This window comes from Rana temporaria, chromosome 3 (genome assembly GCF_905171775.1).
Source record: "Rana temporaria chromosome 3, aRanTem1.1, whole genome shotgun sequence".
NCBI lineage: Eukaryota > Metazoa > Chordata > Amphibia > Anura > Ranidae > Rana > Rana temporaria.
In genome coordinates, this window is record NC_053491.1 from 483,435,501 (window position 1) to 483,463,220 (window position 27,720).

At 46.4% G+C, this 27,720-nt stretch overlaps 1 protein-coding gene across 2 annotated transcripts in view; it reads left to right on the forward strand.

Moving 5' to 3' along the window:
- EPHB4 (EPH receptor B4) overlaps window positions 1-26,546 on the forward strand; it is a 79,297-nt gene extending 52,751 nt beyond the window's left edge. The window contains exons 4-16 of one of the 2 annotated variants that reach the window (XM_040347050.1): window positions 4,631-4,786; window positions 4,917-5,246; window positions 5,329-5,465; window positions 7,368-7,530; window positions 7,676-7,778; window positions 7,904-7,968; window positions 8,237-8,350; window positions 10,887-11,134; window positions 13,230-13,445; window positions 14,611-14,760; window positions 14,854-15,047; window positions 24,071-24,229; window positions 25,028-26,546. In XM_040347050.1, coding sequence (XP_040202984.1) covers window positions 4,631-4,786; window positions 4,917-5,246; window positions 5,329-5,465; window positions 7,368-7,530; window positions 7,676-7,778; window positions 7,904-7,968; window positions 8,237-8,350; window positions 10,887-11,134; window positions 13,230-13,445; window positions 14,611-14,760; window positions 14,854-15,047; window positions 24,071-24,229; window positions 25,028-25,142 — 2,150 coding nt within the window. In that variant the 3' untranslated portion in view covers window positions 25,143-26,546. The remainder of the gene's footprint in view (window positions 1-4,630; window positions 4,787-4,916; window positions 5,247-5,328; window positions 5,466-7,367; window positions 7,531-7,675; window positions 7,779-7,903; window positions 7,969-8,236; window positions 8,351-10,886; window positions 11,135-13,229; window positions 13,446-14,610; window positions 14,761-14,853; window positions 15,048-24,070; window positions 24,230-25,027) is intronic. The other variant, XM_040347051.1, reaches the window with a different exon arrangement.
- The last annotated feature ends 1,174 nt before the right edge of the window (window positions 26,547-27,720 follow it).

Sequence of the window (27,720 nt, forward strand, 5' to 3'; positions counted from 1 at the left end):
TCACTCTTCCATAAAGGTCAGATTTGTGGAGAGACGACTAATAGTTGTCCTGTGGACAGATTCTCCCCCCTGAGCTGTGGATCTCTGCAGCTCCTCCAGAGTTACCATGGGCCTCTTGGCTGCTTCTCTGATGAATGCTCTCCTTGCCCTGCACGGTCAGTTTAGGTGGACGGCCATGTCTTGGTAGGTTTGCAGTTGTGCCATACTCTTTACATTTTCTGATGATGGATTGAACAGAAGCTCCGTGAGATGATCAAAGCTTGGGAGATTTTATTATAACCTAACCCTGCTTTATACTTCTCCACAACTATGGCCCAGATTCACAAAAGAGATACGACGGCGTTTCTCTGATACGTCGTCGTATCTCTTGTTCTATCTATGCGGCTGATTCATAGAATCATTTCCGCATAGATATCCCTTAGATCCGACAGGTGTAATGGACTTACACCGTCGGATCTTAGGATGCAGTACCTCGGCCGCCGCTGGGTGGAGTTTGCGTCGTATTCCAGCGTCGGGTATGCAAATTAGCAGTTACGCCGATCTACGAAGGTTTTTCCCGTCGTTACGTCGGCGCAATTCTTAGTTTCACGTTGCAAATTTAGGGCTGCTATTAACATGGTGTAAAATGACTCCACCATGTAAAAATATGCCCGTCGTTCCCGCGTCGCTTTTGAATTTTTTGTTTTTCCCGGCGTAAGTACGTTACGCACGTCGCAATTCTCAAACACGTGGCGCCGCCGTATTTCGCGCAAAGCTTGTCGGGAAAATTGCGAACTGAGCATGCGCAGTACGTCCGGCGCGGGAGCGCGCCTAATTTAAATGGTACCCGCCCCATTTGAATTGGGCGGGCTTGCGCCGGACGTGTTTACGATACACCGCCTCAAGTTTACAGGTAAGTGCTTTGTGGATCGGGCACTAACACTGTAAACTTGCGGCTGTGTAATGTAAACGGGTTACGTTACACGGCCGCAATCGTACGGGAATCTGGCCCTTTATCCCTGACCTGTCTGGTGTGTTCCTCGGCCTTCATGATGCTGTTTTGTTCACTAAGGTTCTCCAACAAACCTCTGAGGGCTTCACAGAACAGCTGTATTTATACTGAGATTACATGACACACAGGTGGACTCTATTAATTAGGTGACTTCTGGTTCCACTAGATTTTAGTTGGGGGTATCGGAGTAAAGGGGGCTGGATACAAATGCCCCCCCCCCCAAACACTTTACATATATTTATTTAACAAAAAATTGAAAATCATTTATCATTGTCCTTCCACTCTGTGTTGGTCTATCACATAAAATCCCAATAAAATACATTTATGTATCCAAAACCGGACCCAGGAAATGTAGGGCCCCTCTGCCAGGGGGAAGGGGGGGGCATTAGAGTGCAAGCTCCTTTTTGTTAGTGTTCCTGGATATTAGGTAGGCTCGGTCCTGTGGGGTCCAGCAGGAAGGCTGTGTGTAGTGTATGCAGTGGGGGGGGGAGGTAGAAAGGGGGGGGGGGGGATTGGGTGACAGTTGATGGCGGAGGTGGGGGAAGGGAAAAGTGGTTAGCCCCCCCCCCCCTTGTCAGCTCTCGGAGGTGTCACATACAAAAGCGAGCTGGAATGTCAGGTATGTGCAGGGAGGGGAGGGGGGGGGCAGGGACCCCGGGGGCCAGGAAGCCATAATGGGCAACATGAAAAGGAAAAAAAATTAAACCACAGGCCATTAACCCCTCCACTGCCTCGTCCTGATATCACAACCGGGGCCCATACTGGACTCATTACCCCTCCGCCTGCAGCTCATTAATCTTCTAGCTGCAGCTCCTTAACCCCTCAACTGCCGGCCCGGCCCATACCGGACTTTTCTGACTAACTGCAGCCCGTTAACCCCTCCATTGCTGCTCTGACACAGTCTGCTGCCTGTTTATTGCTCGTTAATTAGCGAACTGATAGGCTGCTGATCGTTAACCACTTAGCTGCCAGATCGGCCCATACTGGGCTCATTACCCCTTGCCTGCAAGCTCATTAATTCCTTTGACTGATACTCGTTAACCCCCCAAACTGCTGGACTGACGCACACGCCTGACGGTCTGCGCGAAACTGCTGCTTATTTATTTACTTAACTGCGTGTTAACCCCTCAGCTGTCGGGCCGGCCCATACTGGGCTCATTACCCCCTCAGCTGCCAGACCGGCCCATACTGAGCATATTAGCCCCTCAGCTGCCAGACCAGCCCATACTGGACCCATTACCCCCTCAGCTGCTGGACCGGCCCATACTGGGCTCATTACCCGCTCAGCTGCCGGACTGGCCCACACTGGGCCCATTACCCCTTGCCTGTCCATCATTAATTACTTAACTGCTTGTTAACCCCCTCAGCTGCCAGACCGTCTCATACTGGGCTCATTACCCCCTCAGCTGCCAGACCGTCTCATACTGGGCTCATTACCCCCTCAGCTGCCGGACCGGCCCATATTGGGCCCATTAGCCCCTCAGCTGCCAGACCAGCTCATACTGGGCCCATTACCCCCTCAGCTGCCAGACCGGCCCATACTGGGCCCATTACCCCCTCAGCTGCCGGGCCGGCCCATACTGGGCTCATTACCCCCTCAGCTGCCGGACCGGCCCATACTGGGCTCATTGCCCCCTCAGCTGCCGGACCGTCCCATACTGGGCTCATTACCCCTTCAGCTGCCAGACCGTCCCATACTGGGCTCATTACCCCCTAAGCTGCCTGACCGGCCCATACTGGGCTCATTACCCCCTCAGCTGCCGGACCGGCCCATACTGGGCTCATTACCCCCTCAGCTGCCGGGCCGGCCCATACTGGGCTCATTACCCCCTCAGCTGCCGGACCGGCCCATACTGGGCTCATTGCCCCCTCAGCTGCCGGACCGTCCCATACTGGGCTCATTACCCCCTCAGCTGCCAGACCGGCCCATACTGGGCCCATTACCCCTTGCCTGTCACTCATTAATTACTTAACTGCTTGTTAACCCCTCAGCTGCCAGACCGGCCCATACTGGGCTCAATACCCCTTGCCTGCTGCTTATTAATTAACTGCTTGTTAACCCCTCAGCTGCCAGACCGGCCCATACTGGGCTCAATACCCATTGCCTGCCGCTCATTAATTCCCTTGACTGATACTCGTTAAACCCCCAAACTGCTGGACTGACAAACACTCCTGGCGGTCTTCTCGAAACTGCCGCTCATATATTTACTTAACTGCATGTTAACCCCTCAATTGCCAGACCGGCCCATGCTGGGCTCATTGCCCCCTCAGCTGCCGGGCTGGCCCATACTGGGCTCATTACCCATTGCCTGCCCGCTCAATAATCCCTTGACTGATACTCGTTAAACCCCCTAAACTGCTGAACTGATGCACACACTGCTGCTTTTTTGCCCTCAACTGCTGCTCATTAACCCCTCATCTGCCGGACCGGCCCATACTGAGGTCATTACCCCCTCAGCTGCCGGACCGGCCCATACTGGGTTCATTACCCCCTCAGCTTCCGGACCGGCCCATACTGGGCTCATTACCCCCTCAGCTGCCGGACCGGCCCATACTGAGGTCATTACCCCCTCAGCTGCTGGACCGGCCCATACTGGGCTCATTACCCCCTCAGCTGCTGGACCGGCCCATACTGGGCTCATTAACCCCTCATCTGCCGGACCGGCCCATACTGAGGTCATTACCCCCTCAGCTGCTGGACCGGCCCATACTGGGCTCATTACCCCCTCAGCTGCTGGACCGGCCCATACTGGGCTCATTACCCCCTCAGCTGCTGGACCGGCCCATACTGGGCTCATTAACCCCTCATCTGCCGGACCGGCCCATACTGAGGTCATTACCCCCTCAGCTGCCAGGCCGTCCCATACTGGGCATATTACCCCCTCAGCTGCCGGACCGGCCCATACTGGGCTCATTGCCCCTTGCCAGCCCGCTCAATAATCCCTTGAATGATACTCGTTTAACCCCCCCAAGCTGCTGGACTGGCACATGCCTGACGGTCTGCTCGAAACTGCCGCTCGTTAATTTACTAAAATGCTTGATAACCCCTAAATTGCCAGATCCGGCCCATATTGGACTCATTACCCCCTCAGCTGCTGCTCATCAATCGCTTTACTGGCTTAACTGCATGCAGCTTGTTAACCCCCCCCTAACTGCTGGACTGACGCCACTGCTTATTTACCCCCAACTGCAGCTCGTTAACTCTTTAGTGGCCAGACCTAGACACGTTGGCACTTGCTTGTTTAGCGCTCGCTCGTTAAACCCCCTCAGTTGCCAACTGCTTTAACTTTTTAGTCTCCAGACTGCAGCTTGTTGCCTCCTGTACCACCTCCACCCTTCTGACATATACATCCTGCTTCCCTATAACCATTATAATTATTATTATTATACAGGATTTATATAGCGCCAACAGTTTACACAGCGCCTCACCCATGAGGGTAGACAGTACAAATACAGGAGGAATCAGAGGGCCCTGATCCTTAGAGCTTACAATCTAAGAGGGAGGATCTGCCAAGCTCTCACATTACCACTCATTAACTCGCTTCTTGCTGCATCGTCGCTGGTTAAACCTGCGTTGCCTAATCCCCCTTGACACCGGAGCTCACAATCTAATCTGATCCTTTTTCTTCTTCTCTGCAGTTTGCCCTCCGGGAACCTTCAAACCCGTCACCGGAGAGACGATGTGCCAGCCCTGCCCGGCACACAGTCAGTCAACAACCGCCGGTGCCATTACGTGCAACTGCAAGCCGGGGTATTTCCGGTCCCCCGGGGACCCCGTCAATGCCCCCTGCACCAGTAAGTAGCTAAATAGTCAATATCCCAATACTGCTGCTAGATCTGCTTAAATGATTGATGGACTTTTTATCACTATAATAGACAATAAAAGGTAAGACATATCGTTTTAATACTTTTTCTCTTCTCTTAGCTCCGCCCTCGGCTCCTCGGAGTATTGTACCGCACGTGAACGGCTCTTCCGTAGATCTGGACTGGAGCGAGCCCCTCGACGCTGGCGGCCGTTCGGACTTGTATTACGAGGTGCAGTGCTCAGAGTGCCCTAGCGGGGTCACCTGCATCCCATGTACCCGCCTCTCCTTCTTCCCCCGCCCACAGAAGTTGACGGAACGCCGGATCCGAGTGTCAGGGCTCCGCCCCCGAGTTACCTACACCTTCCGGGTCTTGGCTTTGAACGGCGTATCGGATCGCAGCGGATCGGCAGCCTCAGGAGAAGAGCTCAATGTCACCACCGACCGCGACCGTGAGTCACATAGCACACTGCGAGTTGTACGGTTTGGGAGGCACTTGCGGCAAGGTTTAACCCTTCTTCTGCTGTCTTTCAGTACCCCTCCCTGTGAACGGGATCCAGCAGATTTCCGTGTCTGATTCCTCTCTGAATCTACGGTGGACCCCTCCGCTCCCTCCGCAGTCACCGAATAGGGGGAACATCCTGGATTACGAAGTCAAGTACTTTGAGAAGGTGCAGTATGCTACGGTTCTGTCCTTTTGGGTTTGAATGTTTTTTTATGGGGGGGGGCTTTCTTATACAGCCACCAATGGGGAGGACTTGTTTCTTTCTTTTTGAGCAAATCTGGTGGAAACCTTAGTTGACCTTGTAACCTGATATTAAAAGGACCTGTCTTTTCTCATAAAGCTATATCTCTTCTCAAGAGGTCCTATCTTTTCTTAAGAAGACCTGCCTTTTCTCAAGAAGACATATCTCTTTTTAGGAGGACCTGTCTTTTCTTAGGAGACATTTTCCTTTCTTCGTAGTACCTGTCTTTTCTTCGTAGGACCTGTCTTTTCTCGGAACGACCTGGGTTTTCTTTGGGGGACCTATCTCGTTTTAGGAGGACCTGTCTTTTCTTAGGAAACGTTTTCCTCTCTTCGTAGGACCTGTCTTTTCTTCGGAGGACCTGTCTTTTCTCAGAAAGACCTGGGTTTTCTTAGGCGGACTTATCTCTTTTTAGGAGGACCTGGATTTTCTCAGGAAGACCTGTCTCTTTTTCAAAAGGACCCATCTTTTCATAAGTGAACCTATCTATTCTCAAGTGAACCTGTCTCTCTTTAAAGAGGAAGTCAAGCCAACAAAAAAATAAATAAAAAAAATACACCCTGCAAGACAAAGGCATAATGAGCTAGTATGCATAGCATACTAGCTGATTATGAAGTACTTACCTGAGATGGAAGCCCCGCAGCCGCCCTCGTTCGCCTCCTCTGTCGCTGCCATGTCTCCCGGAGTGACTTCCGGGTATCGCGGCTCCGGCGCTGTGATTGGCCGAAGCCGCGATGACCGCCGTTAGTAGCGGCACGCTCAGTGCGCCTGCGCGCTGTTGTTTATGGTGCATGCGCCGCAGACATCGTTGCATGTCTTTTGTTAATATTTCCTAAACCGTGTAGGTTTAGGAGATATTTCTTGTACCTACAGGTAAGCCTTAATCTAGGCTTACCTGTAGGTAAAAGTGGTCTGTAAGGGTTTACAACCACTTTAAGAGGACCCCTTTTTTTCTCAAGCTGACCTCAGGAGGATCTGTCTTGAGATAACCTATCTTTTTTTAGGAGGACCTGTCTTTTCTCAGAAAGACCTGGGTTTTCTTAGGAAGACCTATCTCTTTTTAGGAGGACCTATATTTCTCAGGAAGACCTGTCTCTTTTTCAAAGGGACCCATCTTTCCATAAGTGAACCTATCTTTTCTCAGGTGAACCTGTCTCTCCTTAAGCGGACCCCTTTTTTTCTTAAGCTGACCTCAGGAGGATCTGTCCTGAGATGACCTATCTTTCTTTTTTTAGGATGGTCTGTCTTTACTTTAGGATGACCACCCCTCTTTCCTTAGGATGACCCATCTTTCCTTAGAAGGACCTGTCTTTTCTCAGAAAGGCCTGGGTTTTCTTAGGATTACCCGTGTTTCCTTAGGATGACCCGTCTTTTCTGGGGATGACCCATCTTTCCTTGGGATGACCCGTCTTTCCTTGGGATGACCCGTCTTTCCTTGGGATGACCCGTCTTTCCTTGGGATGACCAGTCTTTCCTTGGGATGACCCATCTTTCCTTGGGATGACCAGTCTTTCCTTGGGATGACCCGTCTTTCCTTGGGATGACCCGTCTTTCCTTGGGATGACCAGTCTTTCCTTGGGATGACCAGTCTTTCCTTGGGATGACCAGTCTTTCCTTGGGATGACCCGTCTCTCCTTGGGATGACCCGTCTCTCCTTGGGATGAACCTTCTCTCCTTGGGATAAACCATCTCTCCTTGGGATGAACCATCTCTCCTTGGGATGAACCATCTCTCCTGTCTCCTGATGACCTGTCTTTCTTAGGAGGAGCTGTCTTTCCTTAGGATGTGCATTTGGTGCCAATAATAATCACCTTCTCTCTTCCTCAGGATCAGGAAAAGCCCCTCACAATGTTTCTGAAGACCCCTGGCAGCGAGGCAAACCTGGTGGGACTCCGCACAGGGACGGTATATGTGGTACAAGTGCGGGCGAGGACAGAAGCCGGGTACGGGGCATTCAGCGGAGATGCCCTCTTTCGGACACTTTCACAGGGTGAGTGCAGAGGAAGGGGCAACGTACACCCAGATAGCACCACTGCAATATACATATATCTGTCTAGCCCTGATATTCATGTGCTGTATACTTAAATGTATCGGCTTTGTAAAAATTATGGCTGACACATTATATCTTATTTCAGACCCAGCGAAAGCCCAGCCTCAGGTGGAACTGATTGCTGGGACGGCTGGTGTGGGGGCAATCCTGGTGATCGTGGTTATCATCATTGCGGTAGTGTGTGTAAGGTAAGTGCCCCCAAAATGCAGCTCTCTCTTCCATCACATTGTCACCTGATAAGCTCATTCAGATACAACAAATTTTTCAATGCCATACACAATTTAAAAAAAATTCTATCTCTCTTTGCACACAGGAAACATGGAAGCCACAAAGAGCCGGAGTACTCCGACAAACCGGGCCAGTATCTCATTGGGCACAGTAAGTTAGAAGAAACAACTAATCTATTGAAAGATTCATTTTTGGTATTCCTTCAGTGTCCTCATCTAGTTGGCTTGGAAAGACTTTTTTAAACCCAAAATTGGAAAAAAAAATACATACTTAAACAGCTTATGTTTTCATTTAAACTGTACAAAGTTTTTCAGTCCAACTAAATATATGACTCAATAGGTCTTGTGTATCCCTCCTAGGTCGTAGTTATCCCATGTGTTTATTTTGTACGGCTTATTTACTGATTTATCTGTTTCAGGCACGAAATTGTACATTGACCCCTTCACCTATGAAGACCCCAACGAGGCCGTGAGGGAATTCGCCAAGGAGATTGACGCTTCATACGTGAAAATTGAGGAGGTCATCGGAGCTGGTGAGGACCAAAGATTGGTGATGGTGGGGGACTAAACTGGGCACAATTACAGTAGGTCATCAAAGGTTAAATAGGAAGTTTAAATTACCAAAGAGAAGGTTGTGTAGGAGATGGGTGACAGGGCCATGAATCTATATGTTGTATACGGTAGACACATTCTAGGCCATCGGAGTTGGTGAGTACCAAAGGTGGGGATGGTAGAGGTTGTTCCTTTTGATCATGATGGATGATGTTTGTTAATAGATTAAATTGAGCAGAATTAGGTCATTTTAGGTTAAGTGAGAAGTGTAAATAACCAAAGAGAATTTTGTGGTGGAGAATTTGTAGGAATTGAGTTAACATGTGAAGGAGGCAGGCCATGAATCTATTAGCTGTACAGAAGACACATTCTAGGTCATCAAAGCTGTTGAGTACCAAAGATTGGGGTTGGTGGAGATTGTTTAAACTGGGCTCAAAAAGGTCATCAAAGGTTAAATTAGAAGTGTAATTACCCAAAGAGAAGGGAGTGTAAGAGATTAGTGAAGGTAGGAAGGAGCAGGGCCATGAATCCATATGGTGTGTACAGAAGCCACATTCTAGGTCATCGGAGCTGGTGAGGACCAAAGATTGGTGATGGTGGGGGATTAAACTGGGCACAATTACAGTAGGTCATCAAAGGTTAAATAGGAAGTATAAATGACCAAAGAGAAGGTTGTGTAGAAGATGGGTGACAGGGCCATGAATCTATATGTTGTATACAGTAGACACATTCTAGGCCATCGGAGCTGGTGAGTACCAAATGTGGGGATGGTAGAGGTTGTTCCATTGATTATGATGGATGTTGTTTGTTGATAGATTAAATTGAGCAAAGTTAGGTCATCATAGGTTAAGTGAGAAGTGTAAATAACCAAAGAAAAGGTTGTGGTGGAGAATTTGTAGGGGGTGGGTGAACATAGAGCAGGACCATGAATCTATTAGATGTACAGAAGACGCATTGCAGGCCATCTGAGCTTGTGAAGACCAAAGACTGGGGATGATGGAGGTTGTTTCTTGAGTTATAGTGGATGTTTTTTGGTGGAGGATTAAACTGGACACAATTAAGTCATCAAAGGTTAAATAGGAAGTGTAATTGACCAAAGAGAAGGTTGTGTAGAAGATGTAAACGTAAGAAGGAGCAGGGCCATGAATCTATATGTGGTGTACAGAAGAAACATTCTAGGCTCATCAGAGTTGGTGAGTGCAAAAGGTGGGGATGGTAGAGGTTGTTCCTTTTGATCATGATGGATGATGTTTGTTAATAGATTAAATTGAGCGGAATTAGGTAATTATAGGTTAATAACCAATAATAACCAAAGAGAATTTTGTGGTGGAGAATTTGTAGGAATTGAGTGAACATGTGAAGGAGCCGGGCCATGAATCTGAAGACACATTCTAGGTCATCAGAGGTGTTGAGTACCAAAGATTGGGGTTGGTGGAGATTGTTTAAACTGGGCTCAATAAGGTCATCAAAGGTTAAATAAGAAGTGTAATTACCCAAAGAGAAGGATGTGTAAGAGATTAGTGAACCTAGGAAGGAGCAGGGCCATGAATCCATATGGTGTGTACAGAAGCCACATTCTAGGTCATCGGAGCTGGTGAGGACCAAAGATTGGTGATGGTGGGGGATTAAACTGGGCACAAGTACAGTAGGTCACCAAAGGTTAAATAAGAAGTATAAATGACCAAAGAGAGAAGGTTGTGTAGAAGATGGGTGACAGGGCCATGAATCTATATGTTGTATATAGTAAGCACCAGGGGTCAAGTCCTGGGGAAAAAAGTGTGGGAACTCCCACCCAAGATCCACTCCCCCACCAAAAAAAAAAAATGATACGCTCATATGCATAATTACTAAACCACATGGTTTTACTTTTTCGATCCACTGTACCTTAGTAAGTTCTCTCTAAATCCCACGATAACTCGCGGCAGACCTCCGCAATGTCTCCTGGGAACAATGACAAAAGCTCCCAGGAGACATTGCGGCATCGAGGAAGTGACAGAATACCCGCACACTACCCGATGAATCCATATACAGGAAGCGGCCAGTAACATAAAGGATTACTAAGGTTCGCCTGCCCCTGACAGTGACTCGAGCTGGGCATCAGCGCTTAGTGAAGGATTGGCTCGGGCGGCTCGGCAGCTCTCGACTGCTATAGTCCTGCAAAGGGAACTGCGTTCCTGCTGTGAAAAAAGTGCAGGAACTCTGTTCCCACGCGTTCCCGCAGGACTTGAGCCCTGGTAAGCACATTCTAGGCCATCGGAGCTGGTGAGTACCAAAGGTGGGGATGGTAGAGGTTGTTCCATTGATTATGATGGATGTTGTTTTGTTGATTAAATCAAGCAAAGTTAGGTCATCATAGGTTAAGTGAGAAGTGTAAATAACCAAAGAGAAGGTTGTGGTGGAGAATTTGTAGGGGATGGGTGAACATGTGAAGGAGCAGGACAATGAATCTATTAGATGTATAGAAGACACATTCTAGGCCATCTTTCTGTAGTTCTAATAACCTTTCCTCTCTGGCAGGTGAATTTGGGGAAGTGTGCCGCGGCCGCCTGAAAGTTCCCGGGAAAAAGGAAAACTATGTGGCCATCAAAACTCTAAAGGGCGGTTACACAGAACGTCAGCGACGGGAGTTTCTGAGCGAAGCCAGCATCATGGGGCAGTTTCACCATCCTAATATCATCCACCTTGAGGGGGTCATAACAAACAACTGCCCTGTCATGATTATCACCGAGTACATGGAGAATGGTGCCTTGGACTCCTTCCTTAGGGTATGTAAACCTCCACAGCCAGAGCTGCTGAATATATTTTGAATTTGTGTTTTTGGCAAGGCTGTTTTTTTTTGTTTAAAAACGTATTCTAGAGAGAAACATGAATTCATCTTATAAAATTAGAAGGGTATTAGAGGATATCTGTGAATTGAATGACAACTGGAAGACGGATGCTATATACTGTACAATAGTGCAATTGTGGAAGGGATGTTGGTAGGTGGTTGGTGATGGATAATAGTATGGTGGGTGGTCGATATTGGAAGTGGTGATGGATAATGTTGTGATGGAGGGAGGGGTGATGGTAGGTGGTTGATGCTGAAAGTGGTGATGGACAATATTATGATGGAGGAAGGGGTGATGGAGGAAAGTGTAATGTTGGAAGTGGTGATGGATAATGGTGTGATGGAGGGAGAAATGATGGTAGGTGGTTGATGTTGGAAGTGGTGATGGACAATAGGGTGATGTTGGAAGTGGTGATGGATAATGGTATGATGGAGGGAGGAGTGATAGTAGGTGATTGATATTTGAAGTTGTGGTGGATAATGGTACGATAGAGGGAGGGGTGATGGTAGGTGGGTGATATTGGAAGTGGTGATGGATAATGGTATGATGGAAGGAGGGGTGATGGTAGGTGGTTGATGTTGGAAGCGGTGATGGATAATGGTATGATGGAGGGAGGGGTGATGGTAGGTGGTTGATGTTGGAAGCGGTGATGGATAATGGTATGATGGAGGGAGGGGTGATGGTAGGTGGTTGAAGTTGGAAGTGGTGATGGATAATGATATGATGGAGGGAGGGGTGATGGTAGGTGGTCGATATTAGAAGTGGTGATGGACAAGGATATGATGGAGGGAGGGGTGATGGTAGGTGGTCGATATTAGAAGTGGTGATGGACAAGGATATGATAGAGGGAGGGGTGATGGTAGGTAGTCAATATTGGAAGTGGTGATGGACAATGATATGATGGAGGGAGGGGTGATGGTAGGTGGTCGATATTAGAAGTTGTGATGGACAAGGATATGATGGAGGGAGGGGTGATGGTAGGTGGTCGATATTAGAAGTGGTGATGGACAAGGATATGATGGAGGGAGGGGTGATGGTAGGTAGTCAATATTGGAAGTGGTGATGGACAATGATATGATGGAGGGAGGGGTGATGGTAGGTGGTTAATGTTGGAAGTGGTGATGGACAATGATATGATGGAGGGAGGGGGTGATGGTAGGTGGTTGATGTTGGAAGTGGTGATGGATAATGATATGATGGAGGGAGGGGTGATGGTAGGTAGTCAATATTGGAAGCAGTGATGAATAATGATATGATGGATGGAGGGAGGGGTGATGGTAGGTGGTCGATATTAGAAGTGGTGATGGACAAGGATATGATGGAGGGAGGGTGATGGTAGGTAGTCAATATTGGAAGCAGTGATGAATAATGATATGATGGATGGAGGGAGGGGTGATGGCAGGTGGTCAATATTAGAAGTGGTGATGGGCAATGATATGATGGAGGGAGGGGTGATGGTAGGTGGGTGATATTGGAAGTGGTGATGGATAATGATATGATGGAAGGAGGGGTGATGGTAGGTGGTTGATGTTGGAAGTGGTGATGGACAATGATATGATGGAGGGAGGGTGATGGTAGACGGTTGATGTTGGAAGTAGTGAGGGACAATGATATGATGGAGGTAGGGGTGATGGTAGGTAGTCAATGTTGGAAGTGGTGATGGACAATGATATGATAAAGGAAGGAGTGATGGTAGGTGGCCGATATTAGAAGCGGTGATGGATAATGGTGTGATGGAGAGAGGGGTAATGGTAGGTGGTTGATGTTGGAAGTGGTTATGGACAATGATATGATGGAGGGAGGGGTGATGGTAGGTGGTTGATGTTGGAAGTGGTGATGGACAATGATATGATGGAGGGTGGTTGATGTTGGAAGTGGTGATGGATAATGATATGATGGAAGGAGGGGTGATGGTAGGTGGTTGATGTTGGAAGTGGTGATAGACAATGATATGATGGAGGGAGGGGTGATGGTAAATATAGGAAACTGGTATATGTTTGAATTTTTGTGTTCACTGTCTTGTCCCCGACAGGCGAACGATGGTCAGTTCACGCCTATCCAATTGGTCGGGATGTTGCGTGGGATCGCTTCCGGCATGCGTTACCTGGCAGAGATGAATTATGTCCACCGGGACCTGGCAGCACGGAACATTCTGGTGAACAGCAACCTGGTGTGCAAGGTGTCTGATTTCGGCTTGTCCAGGTTCCTGCAGGAAGGATCCACCGACCCGACATACACGTCCTGTCTGGTAGGTAGTCGCTTTGGAGGGGTTTGGGAATATTACAAGCAAAACCATTAGAATACGATATAGGACATCGCTTCCATCCGAGACCCTTGTTTTGGTGGATACTGGAGAGTTAACTCCTCTGAAAACTTCTTCTGTCTCTTTGGGACTATACTGGGGAGGTCCCTGCAGTTAGTTCCTGATTCTGTACACCTGCTGTGCCCATTATGAGGGGTTCCCACCATCCTTGTGCTCAGTTTCTAGGTCTCTACACTTGCTGTACCCATTATGAGAGGTTCCCACCATCCCTGTGCTGAATTCCTCAGTCTGTAGACTTGCTGTGCCCATTATGAGGGGTTCCCACCATCCCTGTGCTGAGTTCCCGGGTCTGTACACCTGCTGTGCCCATTATGAGGGGTTCCCACCATCCCTGTGCTGAGCTCCCAGGTCTGTAGACCTGCTGTGCCCATTATAAGGGGTTCCCACCATCCCTGTGCTGAGTTCCCGGGTCTGTACACCTGCTGTGCCCATTATGAGGGGGTTTCCACCATCCCTAATTGATTTCTTTACCTATTTTTTATTCTGAAGAATGTAAAAGGAATGCAACACACAAAGGTGTGGGCAGTTCCTGGTGGAACAGAACCCGGAACTAACACAAGGGCACCTTGCCTTTGGATTCCTCGAGATTAAGATATAATAGAAAGTCCATGAGTGACTCGGCATACCCAACACCACCCATAGCTGAAATCACATGGTGCAGATAGTTTGTCAGGGACAGCAGGGGGGCCCGAGCCTGGCAGGGGTCTGCTCGCGGGTGGGGCCCGAGCCTGGCAGGGGTCTGCTCATGGGTGGGGCCCGAGCCTGGCAGGGGTCTTTTCGTGGGATGGGGCCCGAGCCTGGCAGGGGTCTGTTCATGGGTGGGGCCCGAGCCTGGCAGGGGTCTGCTCATGGGTGGGGCCCGAGCCTGGCAGGGGTCTTTTCGTGGGATGGGGCCCGAGCCTGGCAGGGGTCTGTTCATGGGTGGGGCCCGAGACTGGCAGGGGTCTGCTTGTGGGTGGGGCCCGAGCCTGGCAGGGATCTGCTCGTGGGTGGGGCCCTGTCAGACTGTATGGGGCCCCATTATCTCTAGAAGGAAAGGAGTACAAAGCACAGAAGGGTCACTAAGCTATCTTCATCTGTCTCTTCTCAGGGTGGCAAAATCCCGATCCGCTGGACAGCACCAGAAGCCATCGCCTTCCGCAAGTTCACCTCGGCCAGCGATGTCTGGGGCTACGGCATCGTCATGTGGGAAGTCATGTCCTTCGGGGAGCGGCCGTACTGGGACATGTCCAACCAAGACGTGAGTTCTCCTCTACAGCTCCTTGTGTTCTCCTCCTAAAGGTCACCACATAATCGGGCCCTACAATATAATTCATGTGTCTTGTCTCTCTAGGTGATCAACGCCATAGAACAGGACTACCGGCTCCCCGCCCCGCCGGACTGCCCCTCCGCGCTGCATCAACTCATGCTGGACTGCTGGCAACGGGACCGGGCCTCCCGCCCCCGCTTCGCGGAAATCGTCAGCGCCCTCGACAAGCTCATCCGCAACCCCGCCAGTCTGAAAATCACCGCCAGGGAACAGCCGGGGTAAGTGGGGCACCTGGGTGCCAAGGGTCAAGTCAAAGGGTTTAACTATGAAAGACAAGAGAACCCGTCATCCATACATGACAGAGACGGCCTTGTTCTTGACGTGGGTCACTATTCTTGATATGGGTCACCATAAAATGAGTCCTACTTCTCCTAATCACTGGTTCCTTGTGAATTGATAGGCGGTGTCCTTAGAAATATCATTGCAGGCATTGTTATGTATGTGTGACAGGTCCTCTTTAAAGTTTAAAGAATTGTCCTGTTGTGTAGGACAAGAATAATGACAAAACGTGTTTTTTAGACCCCCCCCAAAAAAATGGTGGGGGATGGGTGCGGGCCACTAATAGATATTAGGTAAACATCAGGTGTTTTGTGATGCCTGAGAAAATAAATGCAGGCTCAGAAAATGAGAGTCACAAGGCAGCTGCACAGAGAATACCGAAGGAAGTGAAAAAATAAAAAATTAAAGATGTTCCTGCAAACAAATTCTTTTTTTTAAATAATATAGTTAATATAACCTTATTTAATTATTATTACATATTTACTAATAGGGTTATAATAAAACTATATTAATATAATTTTAATAGTTATGAAATGGAACAATTATTTTAGCAAATCATTTTTGTATAATGAAATTAATATAATATAATTTTATTAAATATTGAATTATAGGATTATACTATAATAATAATATAATAGTTACCAAAAGGAACAATTATTTTAGCAAATTATTATTTGTATATATTGTATATAATACAATTAATATAACATTATCAAATTATCATTAAATGTTGAATTATATCATTCTAATATAATATAATTTTATAGTTCTTAAAAAGAACAATTATTTTAGCAAATTATTGTTTTTATATTTTATATAATATTATTAAATATTGACATATAGGATTATAATATAACTATAATAGTATAGTTATCAAAAGGAACAATTATTTTAGCAAATTATTATTTTTAATATATTATATAATTAATATAATATTATTAAATATTGACTTATAGGATTATAATATAACTGCAATAATATAATTATAATAGTTCTCAAAAGGGACAATTATTTTAGCAAATTATTATTTTTATATATTATATCATTAATATAATATTATTAAATATTGACTTGTAGGATTATAGTATAACTACAATAATATAATTATAATAGTTATCAAAAGGGACAATTATTTTAGCAAATTATTATTTTTATATATTCTTTTAATCTTCTTTTTATTGTTTTTTAGCAAAGCAAGAGTACAGAAACCTAGGAGGCATTCCTCTGGTTTAAATCAGTCAATACATAAGTAACAGTATTATCTTCATAATAATTCATCTAGTAAAAGTAAAAACAAAAAGTAAAGGGGAAGTGGATCTCTTTTGGGGGAAGAAAGGAGGCTCATAATCTGTTACATTATCTCTCTTCCTATACTTGTTCCTTCCATACTACCCCAGGTCTACTTTGTTGATCCGCTCCCCTAATACCATTTTGCCCTCCTTCCCTTTTGCCACCTGACCGACGGGAGATCCGTATCCCGTCGGGCTTGGGGCAACTAATCTGTTCCTCCTGCCTTACCTCCCCTATAACCCCCCCCCCCCCCCCAAACTAAACAAAACAAGCACCAAAAAATGGGAAAGAGAAAAAAAATAATAATAATAATAATAATAAAGGAAAAAAAAAATACTCATAGTTCCTCCCCCCATCAGGCCCCCCCCCCCGTCCGCTCCTCCCTCAATCCGCGTCCATCAGGGCCTCTCCCTCCTCCGAATATCTGAATATTATTAAATATTGACTTGTAGGATTATAGTATAACTACAATAATATAATTATAATAGTTATCAAAAGGGACAATTATTTTAGCAAATTATTATTTTTATATATTATATCATTAATATAATATTATTAAATATTGACTTATAGGATTATAATATAACTGCAATAATATAATTATAATAGTTATCAAAAGGGACAATTATTTTAGCAAATTATTATTTGTATATATAATATAATTAATATAACATTATTAAATTATTATTAAATATTGAATTATAGGATTATAATATAACTATGATATAATTATAATTAGTTATCAAACGGAAAAATTATTTTAGCAAATTATTTTTATATAATGAAATTAATATAATTTTATTCAATTATTATTAAATATTGAATTATATTATTATAATATAATTATAATAGTTATGAAACGGAAAAATTATTTTAGCTAATTATTTTTATATAATGAAATTAATATAATATAATATAATTGTATTAAATTATTATTAAATATTGAATTATAGGATTATAATATAATTATAATAGTTATCAAAGGGAACAATTATTTTAGCAAATTATTTTTATATAATGAAATTAATATAATATAATGTTATTAAATTATTATTAAATATTGAATTATAGGATTATAATATAATAGTTGTCAAAAGGAACAATTATTTTAGTAAATTATTATTTTTATATATTATATAATTAATATAATAGTAAATATTGACTTGTAGGAATGTAATCTAATTAGAATAGTTTTCAAAAGGAACAATTATTTTATCAAATTATTTTTATATAATGAAATTATTATAATATAATTGTATTAAATTATTATTAAATATTGAATTATAGGATTATAATATAATAGTTATCAAAAGAAACAATTACTTTAGCAAATTATTATTTTTATATATTATATAATTAATATAATATTAAATTATTATTAAATGTTGAATTATATAATTTTATTATAATTCTAATCATTTTAAATTATATAGTTATCAAAAGTAACAATTATTGTAGGAAATTATTATATTTATTATAAATGATATTATTAAATAACTTATATTATTATTATTAGTATTATTATTATTATTATTAGTATTATTATTATTATTATTATTATTATTATATTATATTTTATAGTAATTTTTAATAATATTTTAATACATTTTATATTTTCAATACTATATGTTTTACAAGAACATCCTTCACTTCCTTTCCTGGAGACACAACAGGAAGGGAGATTAAATCTCCCCTCACAGTTGTCCCCCGGAACAGGTGTCCCCGTTGGAAGTTTTCCCCTGTTTTTCTGTTTGGATTTCACTTCCTGTGCGGGTGACACCGGGACAGGTGGAGGGTGAATCTCTCTGGCGGGGACACCCGTCTCAGCTACATCCAAAACTTTGAATCTTTTCAGAAAGTTTTATCTGTTGCAATAGATAAGATGGATAATAAAATCGTAGAATAATAGTCGTCTTTCCCTATGAGGCTCTGCTGGGTCTTGCTGGAGCGCAGCACTGAGGGGGTTACTGCGAAGCGGGGGAAGTGAGACTGATTGCGGGATCATTGCTCTCCAGGGCTGAGGTCGGAGTTCAGAGGTTAGAATGCGGCAGAGAGGAAGCCGCCATGGAAAGGACGGGGCGTAGCGGGGAGAGATAATGGGATTATTGTGCACTCGGCTTCCTAATTAACAGACTCCGGGCCGGAGAGATCCGTCCTGTCCATGGAGGACGGAGGAGGAAGAGGACGGGGCAGGAAGTTGGCCTCATCGGGAGCTCGGGGGTTAAACATTGAAAAATGTGAAAAGTCTTCATCAAATACGTCTCATGGAACAAAGACGACGTCTATCGCTGGGGCGCACATTGTTTATAGTCAGAATTTATTATCCCTTTTGATTAAAAACTTGGGGACGAGATTTCTTCTCACTCACTTAATCTAAGTACAAGATCGGCATTCTCATCTTCTAAAGCCAGAACCTGCCTGGTGATCCTGCCAGAAACCATAGCAAATAACCCCTTCCTGTTTACAGCTCCAGAATGCAAGGTCCTCTATGATGTTGGCTTCCAAGCCCATAGTTGGGTGTTGCCACCAACTGTGTTTATGGACTTTAGGTGGGGACATGCAGGAGCCACCTCCTGCGTGTCCCCACCCAAAGTCCATAGACACAGTGTCCTGGGTTCATTGACATCAGCTGCCATGCTTCCTCCAGTTTCAGTGCCAGTGGCTCCTGCACATCCCAGCCTTCACCCTGAGAATGCAAGGTCCTCCTCTAGGGTGGTTGATGTTAGCTGCCAAACCCATAGTTCAGTGCCAGTGGCTCCTGCACATCCCAGCCTACACCCTAAGAATGCAAGGTCCTCCTCTAGGGTGGTTGATGTTAGCTGCCAAACCCATAGTTCAGTGCCAGTGGCTCCTGCACATCCCAGCCTTCACCCTGAGAATGCAAGGTCCTCCTCTAGGGTGGTTGATGTTAGCTGCCAAACCCATAGTTCAGTGCCAGTGGCTCCTGCACATCCCAGCCTACACCCTAAGAATGCAAGGACCTCTAGGGTTGTTGATGATAGCTGCCAAGCCCATGGTTGAGTGACACTGGCTCCTGCACATCCCCACCTTCATCCCCGTCTACATTTTAAGAATGCAAGGTCTCCTAAGACCGTTGACATCAGCTGCCATGCCCCCAACGTCCTCTAGGGCCATTGTGGGCTGCCATGCTTCTTCCAGTTTCAGTAACAGTGGCTCCTGCATGTCCTAGCCTACAGGTCAAGAATGGAAGGTCCTCTAAGGCTTTTGATGTTGGCTGCAATGCCCATGGTTGAGTGGTGGTGGCTCCTGCACACCCCAGCCTACACCCTAAGAATGCAAGGTCCTCTAGGGTTGTTGATGTTGGCTGCAATGCCCATGGTTGATCGCCAGTGGCTCCTGCACATCCCAACCTACACCCTAAGAATGCAAGGACCTCTAGGGCTTTTGATGTTGGCTGCAATGCCCATAGTTCAGTGCCAGTGGCTACTACACATCCCAGCCTACACCCTAAGAATGCAAGGTCCTCTAGGGTTCTTGATGTTGGCTGCCAAGCCCATGGTTGAGTGCTAGTGGCTCCTGCATGTCCCCACCTACAGTCCCTGAACACAGAGTTTCCCAAGTCCATTGACATCAGCTGCCATGCTTCCTCCAGTTTCAATGCCAGTGGCTCCTGCACATCCCAGCCTACACCCTAAGAATGCAAGGTCCTCTAGGGTTGTTGATGATAGCTGCCAAGCCCATGGTTGAGTGACACTGGCTCCTGCACATCCCCACCTTCATCTCCATCTACACTCTAAGAATGCAAGGTCTCCTAAGACCATTGACATCAGCTGCCATGCCCCCAATGTTCTCTAGGGCCATTGAGGGCTGCCATGCTTCTTCCAGTTTCGGTAACATTGGCCCCTGCACATCCCAACCTACAGCTCAAGAATGCAAGGTCCTCTAGGACTTTTGTTGTTGGCTGCAATGCCCATAGTTGAGTGCCAGTGGCTCCTGCACATCCCAGCCTACACCCTAAGAATGCAAGGTCCTCTAGGGTTGTTGTTGGCTGCCAAGCCCATGGTTAAGTGCTAATGGCTTCTGCATGTCCCCACCTACAGTCTGTGAACACAGAGTTTCCCCAAGTCCATTGACATCAGCTGCCATGCCCCCTCCAGTTTCAGTTCCAGTAGCTCCTGCACATCTCAGCCTACACCCCAAGAATGCAAGGTCATCTAGGGTTGTTGATGTTGGCTGCAATGACCATAGTTGAGTGCCAGTGACTCCTGCACCTCCCAGTCTACAGCCTGAGAATGCAAGGTCCTCTAGGGTTGTCAATACTAGCTGCCAAGCCTATGGTTGAGTGCTAGTGGCTCCTGCATGTCGCCACCTACAGTTGTCCAGAAACACAGTTTCCCAAGTCCATTGACAACAGCTGCCATGCCCCTTTCAGTTTCAGTGACAGCAGGTCCTGCACCTCCCAGCCTACAGCCTGATAATGCAAGAACCTTTAGGGTTGTTGATGATGGCTGCCAAGCCCATGGTTGAGTGACAATGACTCCTGCACATCCCCACCTACATCACTGTCTACACTCTAAGAATGCAAGGTCTCTTTTGACCATTGACATCTGCTGCCATGCCCCCAATGTTCTCTAGGGTTATTGAGGGCTGCAATGCTGCTTCCAGTTTCGGTAACAGTGGCTCCTGCACGTCCCAGCCTACAGCTCAAGAATGCAAGGTCCTCTAGGGTTGTTGATGTTAGCTGCCAAGCCCATGGTTCAATGCCAGTGGCTCCTGCACATCCCAGCCTACAGCTCAAGAATGCAAGGTCCTAGGGCTTTTGATGTTGGCTGCAATGCCCATAGTTGATTGCAGTGGCTCCTGCACATCCCAGCCTACACTCTAAGAATGCAAGGTCCTCTAGGGCTGTTGCCAAGTCAAAGGTTGAGTGCCAGTGGCTCCTGCATGTGCCTATCTACTGTCCAATATCACGTTTTCTAGGTCCATTGACCTCAGCTGTCATGCCTCCAACGTCTTTTTGGGCCGTTGACGTCAGATGTCATGCTACCTCCAGTTTCACTGACAGTGGCTCCTGCATGTCCCAGCCTACAGCTCAAGAATGCAGAATTCTCTAGGGCTGTTGATAGCTGCCAAGCCCATGGTTGAGGGCCAGAGGGCCTGAATGTCCCAGCCTACACCTTATGAATGCAAGGTCCTCTAGGACTCTTGATGATAGCTGCCATAGCTACATCAGCTGTTATTCCTCCAACATCTTCTAGGGCCATTGATGTCAGCTGCCATGCCCCCTCCAGTTTCAGTGACAGTGGCTCCTGCATGTCCCAGCTTACAGCCTGAGAATGCATGATCTTCTAGGTCTGTTGACATCAGCTGTCATGCCACCCAAGGTCCTCTAGGACTGTTGACAGCAGCTGCCATGCTCCCTCCAGTTTCAATGACAGTGGCTCCTGCACATCCCTGCCTATGGCTTGAGAATTCATGGTCCTCTAGGGCCTTTGATAACTGCCAAGCCCATGGTTTAGAGACAGTGGCTCCTGCATATCCTTGTTTACAGTCTGGGAACACAAAGTTTCTTAGGTACATTGACATCAGCTCTCATGCCTCCAATGTCCTCCAGGGCCATTGACATCAGCTGCCATGCCCCCTACAGTTTCAGTGACAGTGGCGCCTGAATATCCCAGCCTACAGCCTGAGAATTCATGGTTCCCTAGGGCTGCTGATGTTCGCTGCCATACCCATGGTTGAGAGACCGTGGCTCCTGCATGTCCCCGCCTACAGTCCAGAAACAGAAAGTATCTTAGGCCCATTGACATCAGCTGTCATGCCCCCAATGTCCTCTAGGACTGTTGATGTCAGCTGCCATGTACCCTTCAGTTTCAATGATAGTGGTTCCTGCACATCCCTGCTTACAGCTCAAGAATACAAGGTCCTCTATGGCTGTTTCCAAGCCAATGGTTGAGTGCCAGTGGCTCCTGCTTGTCCCTGTCTACTGTCCAATACAACAGCTAGGTCCATGAACATCAGCTGTCATGCCCCCAACGTCCTCTAGGGCCATTGATTTCAGCTGTTATGCCCCACTCCAGTGACAGTGGCTCCTGCACGTCCCTGCCTACAGCCTGAGAATGCATGATCTTCTAGGTCTATTGACCTCAGCTGTCATGCCCCCCAAGGTCCTCTAGGACTGTCGACGTCCGCTGCCCTGCCACATCAAGTTTCAGTAACAGTGGCTCCTGCACATCCCTGCCTATGGCCTGAGAATGCATGATCTTCTAGGGCTGTTGATGTTGGGTGACAATGACTCCTGCATTTCTCCACCTACAGTCCGGGAACATCCCCTGCAATCTCCACCCTCAGCCCTCTTCTTTGGGAGACAAGGGTTGGCCGTGTAGTCCCGTGACCACCACTAATAGTATTTATTTGATATTTTAATTGCAAATCAATTGTTAAAAAAAAATGTTTTACCGCTCACCAAATTGCACTGTGACAGCTGCAACCCGTTGGTCTCAGCCGCCAATGTGCCTCTCGATGCTGGAATCAGCAGGGTTTGTTTATTAGAACCCCTCATAGGATCCACCATTCTGGGCTGCCAGTCATACTGATTTGGTTTCAAATCATTAAATGTGGACCAGCAGCCATCAGTGATTCCATGCAGTCACAGAACTAAGAGCATGTCCAGCTGCATGACCCTGGTTCTTAAGTGGACCCTAGTTCTTAAGTGGACCCTAGTTCTTAAGTGGACCCTAGTTCTTAAGTGGACCCTAGTTCTTAAGTGGACCCTATTAAGTAGACCGTAGTTCTTAAGTGGACTCTAGTTCTTAAGTGGACCCTAGTTCTTAAGTGGACCCTAGTTCTTAAGTGGACCCTAGTTCTAAAGTGGACCCTAGTTCTTAAGTAGACCCTAGTTTTTAAATAGATCCCAGTTATTAAGTAGACCCTAGTTCTTAAGTAAACCCTAGTTCTTAAGTAGACCCTAGTTCTTAAGTAGACCCTATTTCTTAAGTAGAGACTTGTTCTTAAGTAGAGCCTTGTTCTTAAGTAGAGCCTTGTTCTTAAGTAGAGCCTTGTTCTTAAGTAGATCCTAGTTCTTAAGTAGACCCTAGTTCTTAAGTAGACCCTAGTTCTTAAGTAGACCCTATTTCTTAAGTAGAGACTTGTTCTTAAGTAGAGCCTTGTTCTTAAGTAGAGCCTTGTTCTTAAGTAGATCCTAGTTCTTAAGTAGACCCTAGTTCTTAAGTAGACCCTAGTTCTTAAGTAGACCCTAGATTCATTATATCTCAGCACGGGGAACCGTTAATCTACAGATTTCAAGTGTCTAGATGTTCATTGCTGTTATATATTTTATACATATGAGACGTATTTGATGGATGGGCTTAACCCTTGAGCCTCCATAGTTTCCTGTGCTGCCTGCATCCTCTTTACATCAATTTTCACAAACTCACACATTTTTGGCCATAGGCAGTAAGATTTTGATTGGTGTGTCCAGTTAACTTCACCAACTGATTTGTAACACAAAGGCTGAATTTAATAAATTGGTGGTATAAAATTGACGATCAAAATTTTACTTAAAATAAAGCAATGACTGTGGTGCATCCAGGGATGTTGTGCAGGGCAGAGACATTGTCCTTGGACTTTGGGGGGGTCAGTTGTGTTTCTGCAGCATTTCTGACCACCATGGATCTTCTCTCCCCCTCCCCCCCTCCCTTGCCCCTGGCAGGTCATCGCAGCAGCCCCTCCTGGACCAGCGCACACCCCACTACTCCTCCTTTGCCACAGTGGGAGAGTGGTTGCACGCCATCAAGATGGGCCGTTACGAAGAGGGATTCAGGAGCGCCGGATTCACCACCTTCAGCCGAGTGCGGCAGATCACCACAGAGTATGTCATCCAAGCAAGGAAATGTTTTATCAGTGTCTGAAATACAAACTGTCTGTTACCCCAATAACCTTAAGTCAGATTCTGAAGCTGCAGACTGGGTCATCCGGCCTACCCGCTTCTAATCAATGGGAAAACCTCATCTGCAGTTGCTCTTGCCTGGATGCACATCAAACCTAAAATTGGCCAACCACAATGTCCCCACATTGGCCACCACACAATGTCCCCAAATGTGTCTAAGCCCACCCATAGGCTCGCCCCTACACTCACAGAATGTAGTCCTAAAAGGCCCTGAGAGCCAACCAACTTGAACTGTGAAGGATGAGTGCCCATGTGAACTGCAGTCTACAAAGGGCACCTTATGTTACTCTCCTATAACGTGAACATGCCCTCGTAAGCAACAGTTACCATAAGCACTCAACCTCAGTGGGCTGGTTTTTGGGCATTCCCTAAGAGTGACTCCTCCAACAGGATACTGAAGTGCAGAGTGCATCGGGGACCCTGTGACAAGGTCAAAGGCTATAAAATAGCTACTTTCTTGCCATATTGGAGAGTACAGAACGTCTGTCTTTGATATGTTCATAATGTCTAACTATACTTCAAGTAATATGCAATGACAAGGTAGTAGAGGATGTAAAAATGGGGGGGGGGGGGGGTATAGTTATTCAAACAGGACATAGGGGTCAGTAGAAGAGAAAGCTTGGTATGGAAGGCAGGCTGGGGTTGATTAGGGACAGAGAAATTGTTATTTGGGCTCATAAATGGCATGCATATTGAGTAATCCTCTTTTTTCCCTTTCAGGGATCTCCTTCGGATGGGCATCACCCTTGCTGGCCATCAGAAGAAAATTCTATCTAGTCTACAACAAATCATTCCACCGGAGAAGCTTCCGCCAGTTTCTGCACCGTGTTACTAATGGTTTTCAAAAGACTGTTGGACTGCAAACCAGTGCCTCCAGGAACTGTTGGACAGGTTCCCAGTGCCTTCAAAGGCCAGCTGGACAGTTTCCCAGTGCCTATAAAGGACAGTTGGACTGTTACCCAGTGCCTCCAAGGACAGTTGGACTTTTTACCCAGTGCCTCCGTGGACAGTTGGACTGTTACCCAGTGCCTCCAAGGACAGTTGGACTGTTACCCAGTACCTCCAAGGACAGTTCTCCACTGCCTTTAAAGGACTATTTGACTGTTACCCGTTGCCTCCATAAGGCAGTTGGACCATCACCCATTTCTTTCAGAGGCCATTCCAGACAGTTGCCCAGTGCCTTCAAAGGATGGACAGACTGCAATGTGCCTCCAAAGGCTTTTGGATTACAATTTTGCTCTACACTTGACTATGAAATTGCAACCCAGTGCCTTCAGCCGTTATACTGCAAGCTCATGCCAAGGACTACCCAAGAGACTGCAATGGAAGTTGGCATCCTCTCCGTTTTTTGAACCACAAGTGGCCATTAAAGACAACTAATGGTCATTGAACCGTATACTCTACCAGTTAATATAACCCTTTCCGACTGCAGAGTCAGGCCATCCTCTAAGAAACCCTGACCCTGGGCCACAGTTAACCATTTTGTTGCCACCTTCAGCCTACAAGGAGCAAAGTGCGTTACTATTGGCCTGGTCAACCAAATACTTGACCGTCGTTGGCCTACAGAGACCACTGGATAGTTACCATTGGCCTGGTTAACCAAATGATTGACCATCGTTGGCCTACAGAGACCACTGTATAGTTACCATTGGCCTGGTTAACCAAATGATTGACCATCGTTGGCCTACAGAGACCAGTGGACTGTTACCATTGGCCTGGTCAACCAAATGATTGACCATCGTTGATCTAAAGGGACCACTGGACTGTTACCATTGGCCTGCAGCTGACCAGATGATTGACAATCTTTGGCTTACAGAGGCTGCTGGACTGTTACCGTTGGCCTACAGCTTACCAAAGTCTTTGGTCTTGGACCACAAGTCCTGACGTCAAGAGGAAGCCCTGATAATGACTTTTGATGCCCAGTGGTATCCTCCGTGATGTCGCCGATGCAATATAAAGTGTGTGGCCGTATTGTACAAGGCCTTATACACGGTGAACAGGGAACAGAATTATCGTACGTGCGTTACTGCTGTGTACGCCGACCAACGTAACCGCCTCTCCGCCCTGAGTGTGTCTGGAACGTACACGTGGTTTCTATATATAGCACTGTGAAGACCGCGGTTACTTACGATTGTACAGTACGTGTATATATTTATATATATATGCATTTGTGAAGATTTCATTCTGTTCCTTACTTTTTATATTAAATTATTTGATAATAAAAGTGATGAAATACTCAGTTCTTTCCGGGGGGGCTCTTCACATGTCATCCAGGACATTGGGTACCCCCTAATAATTTTGCAGGGGCCATGGACATGAGGTTGCCTGGTTTAGGTGCTCTTGAAGGCCATGTCCACCCACCAGGGGCAGAGACACAAACTACTGCAGGAAAACCTCACCATTGTGGGAGGGGCAGAGACACAAACTACTGCAGGGAAATCTCACCATTGTGGGAGGGGCAGAGACACAAAATACTGCAGGAAAACCTCACCATTGTGGGAGGGGCAGAGACACAAACTACTGCAGGAGATCTCATCATTGTGGGAGGGGCAGAGACACAAACTACTGCAGGGAAATCTCACCACTGTGGGAGGGGCAGAGACACAAACTACCGCAGGGAAATCTCACCATTGTGGGAGGGGCAGAGACACAAACTACTGCAGGAAAACCTCACCATTGTGGGAGGGGCAGAGACACAAACTACTGAAGGGAAATCTCATCATTGTGGGAGGGGCAGAGACACAAACTACTGAAGGGAAATCTCCCCATTGTGGGAGGGGCAGAGACACAAACTACCGCAGGGAAATCTCCCCATTGTGGGAGGGGCAGAGACACAAACTACCGCAGGGAAATCTCACCATTGTGGGAGGGGCAGAGACACAAACTACTGCAGGAGATCTCACCATTGTGGGAGGGGCAGAGACACAAACTACTGAAGGGAAATCTCCCCATTGTGGGAGGGGCAGAGACACAAACTACCGCAGGGAAATCTCACCATTGTGGGAGGGGCAGAGACACAAACTACTGCAGGAAAACCTCACCATTGTGGGAGGGGCAGAGACACAAACTTCTGCAGGGAAATCTCATCATAGTGGGAGGGGCGAGGACATAAACTACTGCAGGGAAATCTTACCATTGTGGGAGGGGCAGAGACACAAACTACTGGTGGGAAAATGTCACCATTGTGGGAGGGGCAGAGACACAAACTACTGCAGGGAGTTCTCACCATAGTGGGAGGGCCAGAGACACAAACTACCGCAGGGAAATGTCATTGTGGGAGGGGCAGAGACACAAACTACTGGTGGGAAAATTTCACCATTGTGGGAGGGGCAGAGACACAAACTTCTGCAGGGAAATCTCATCATTGTGGGAGGGGCAGAGACACAAACTACTACGGGAAAATCTCACCACTG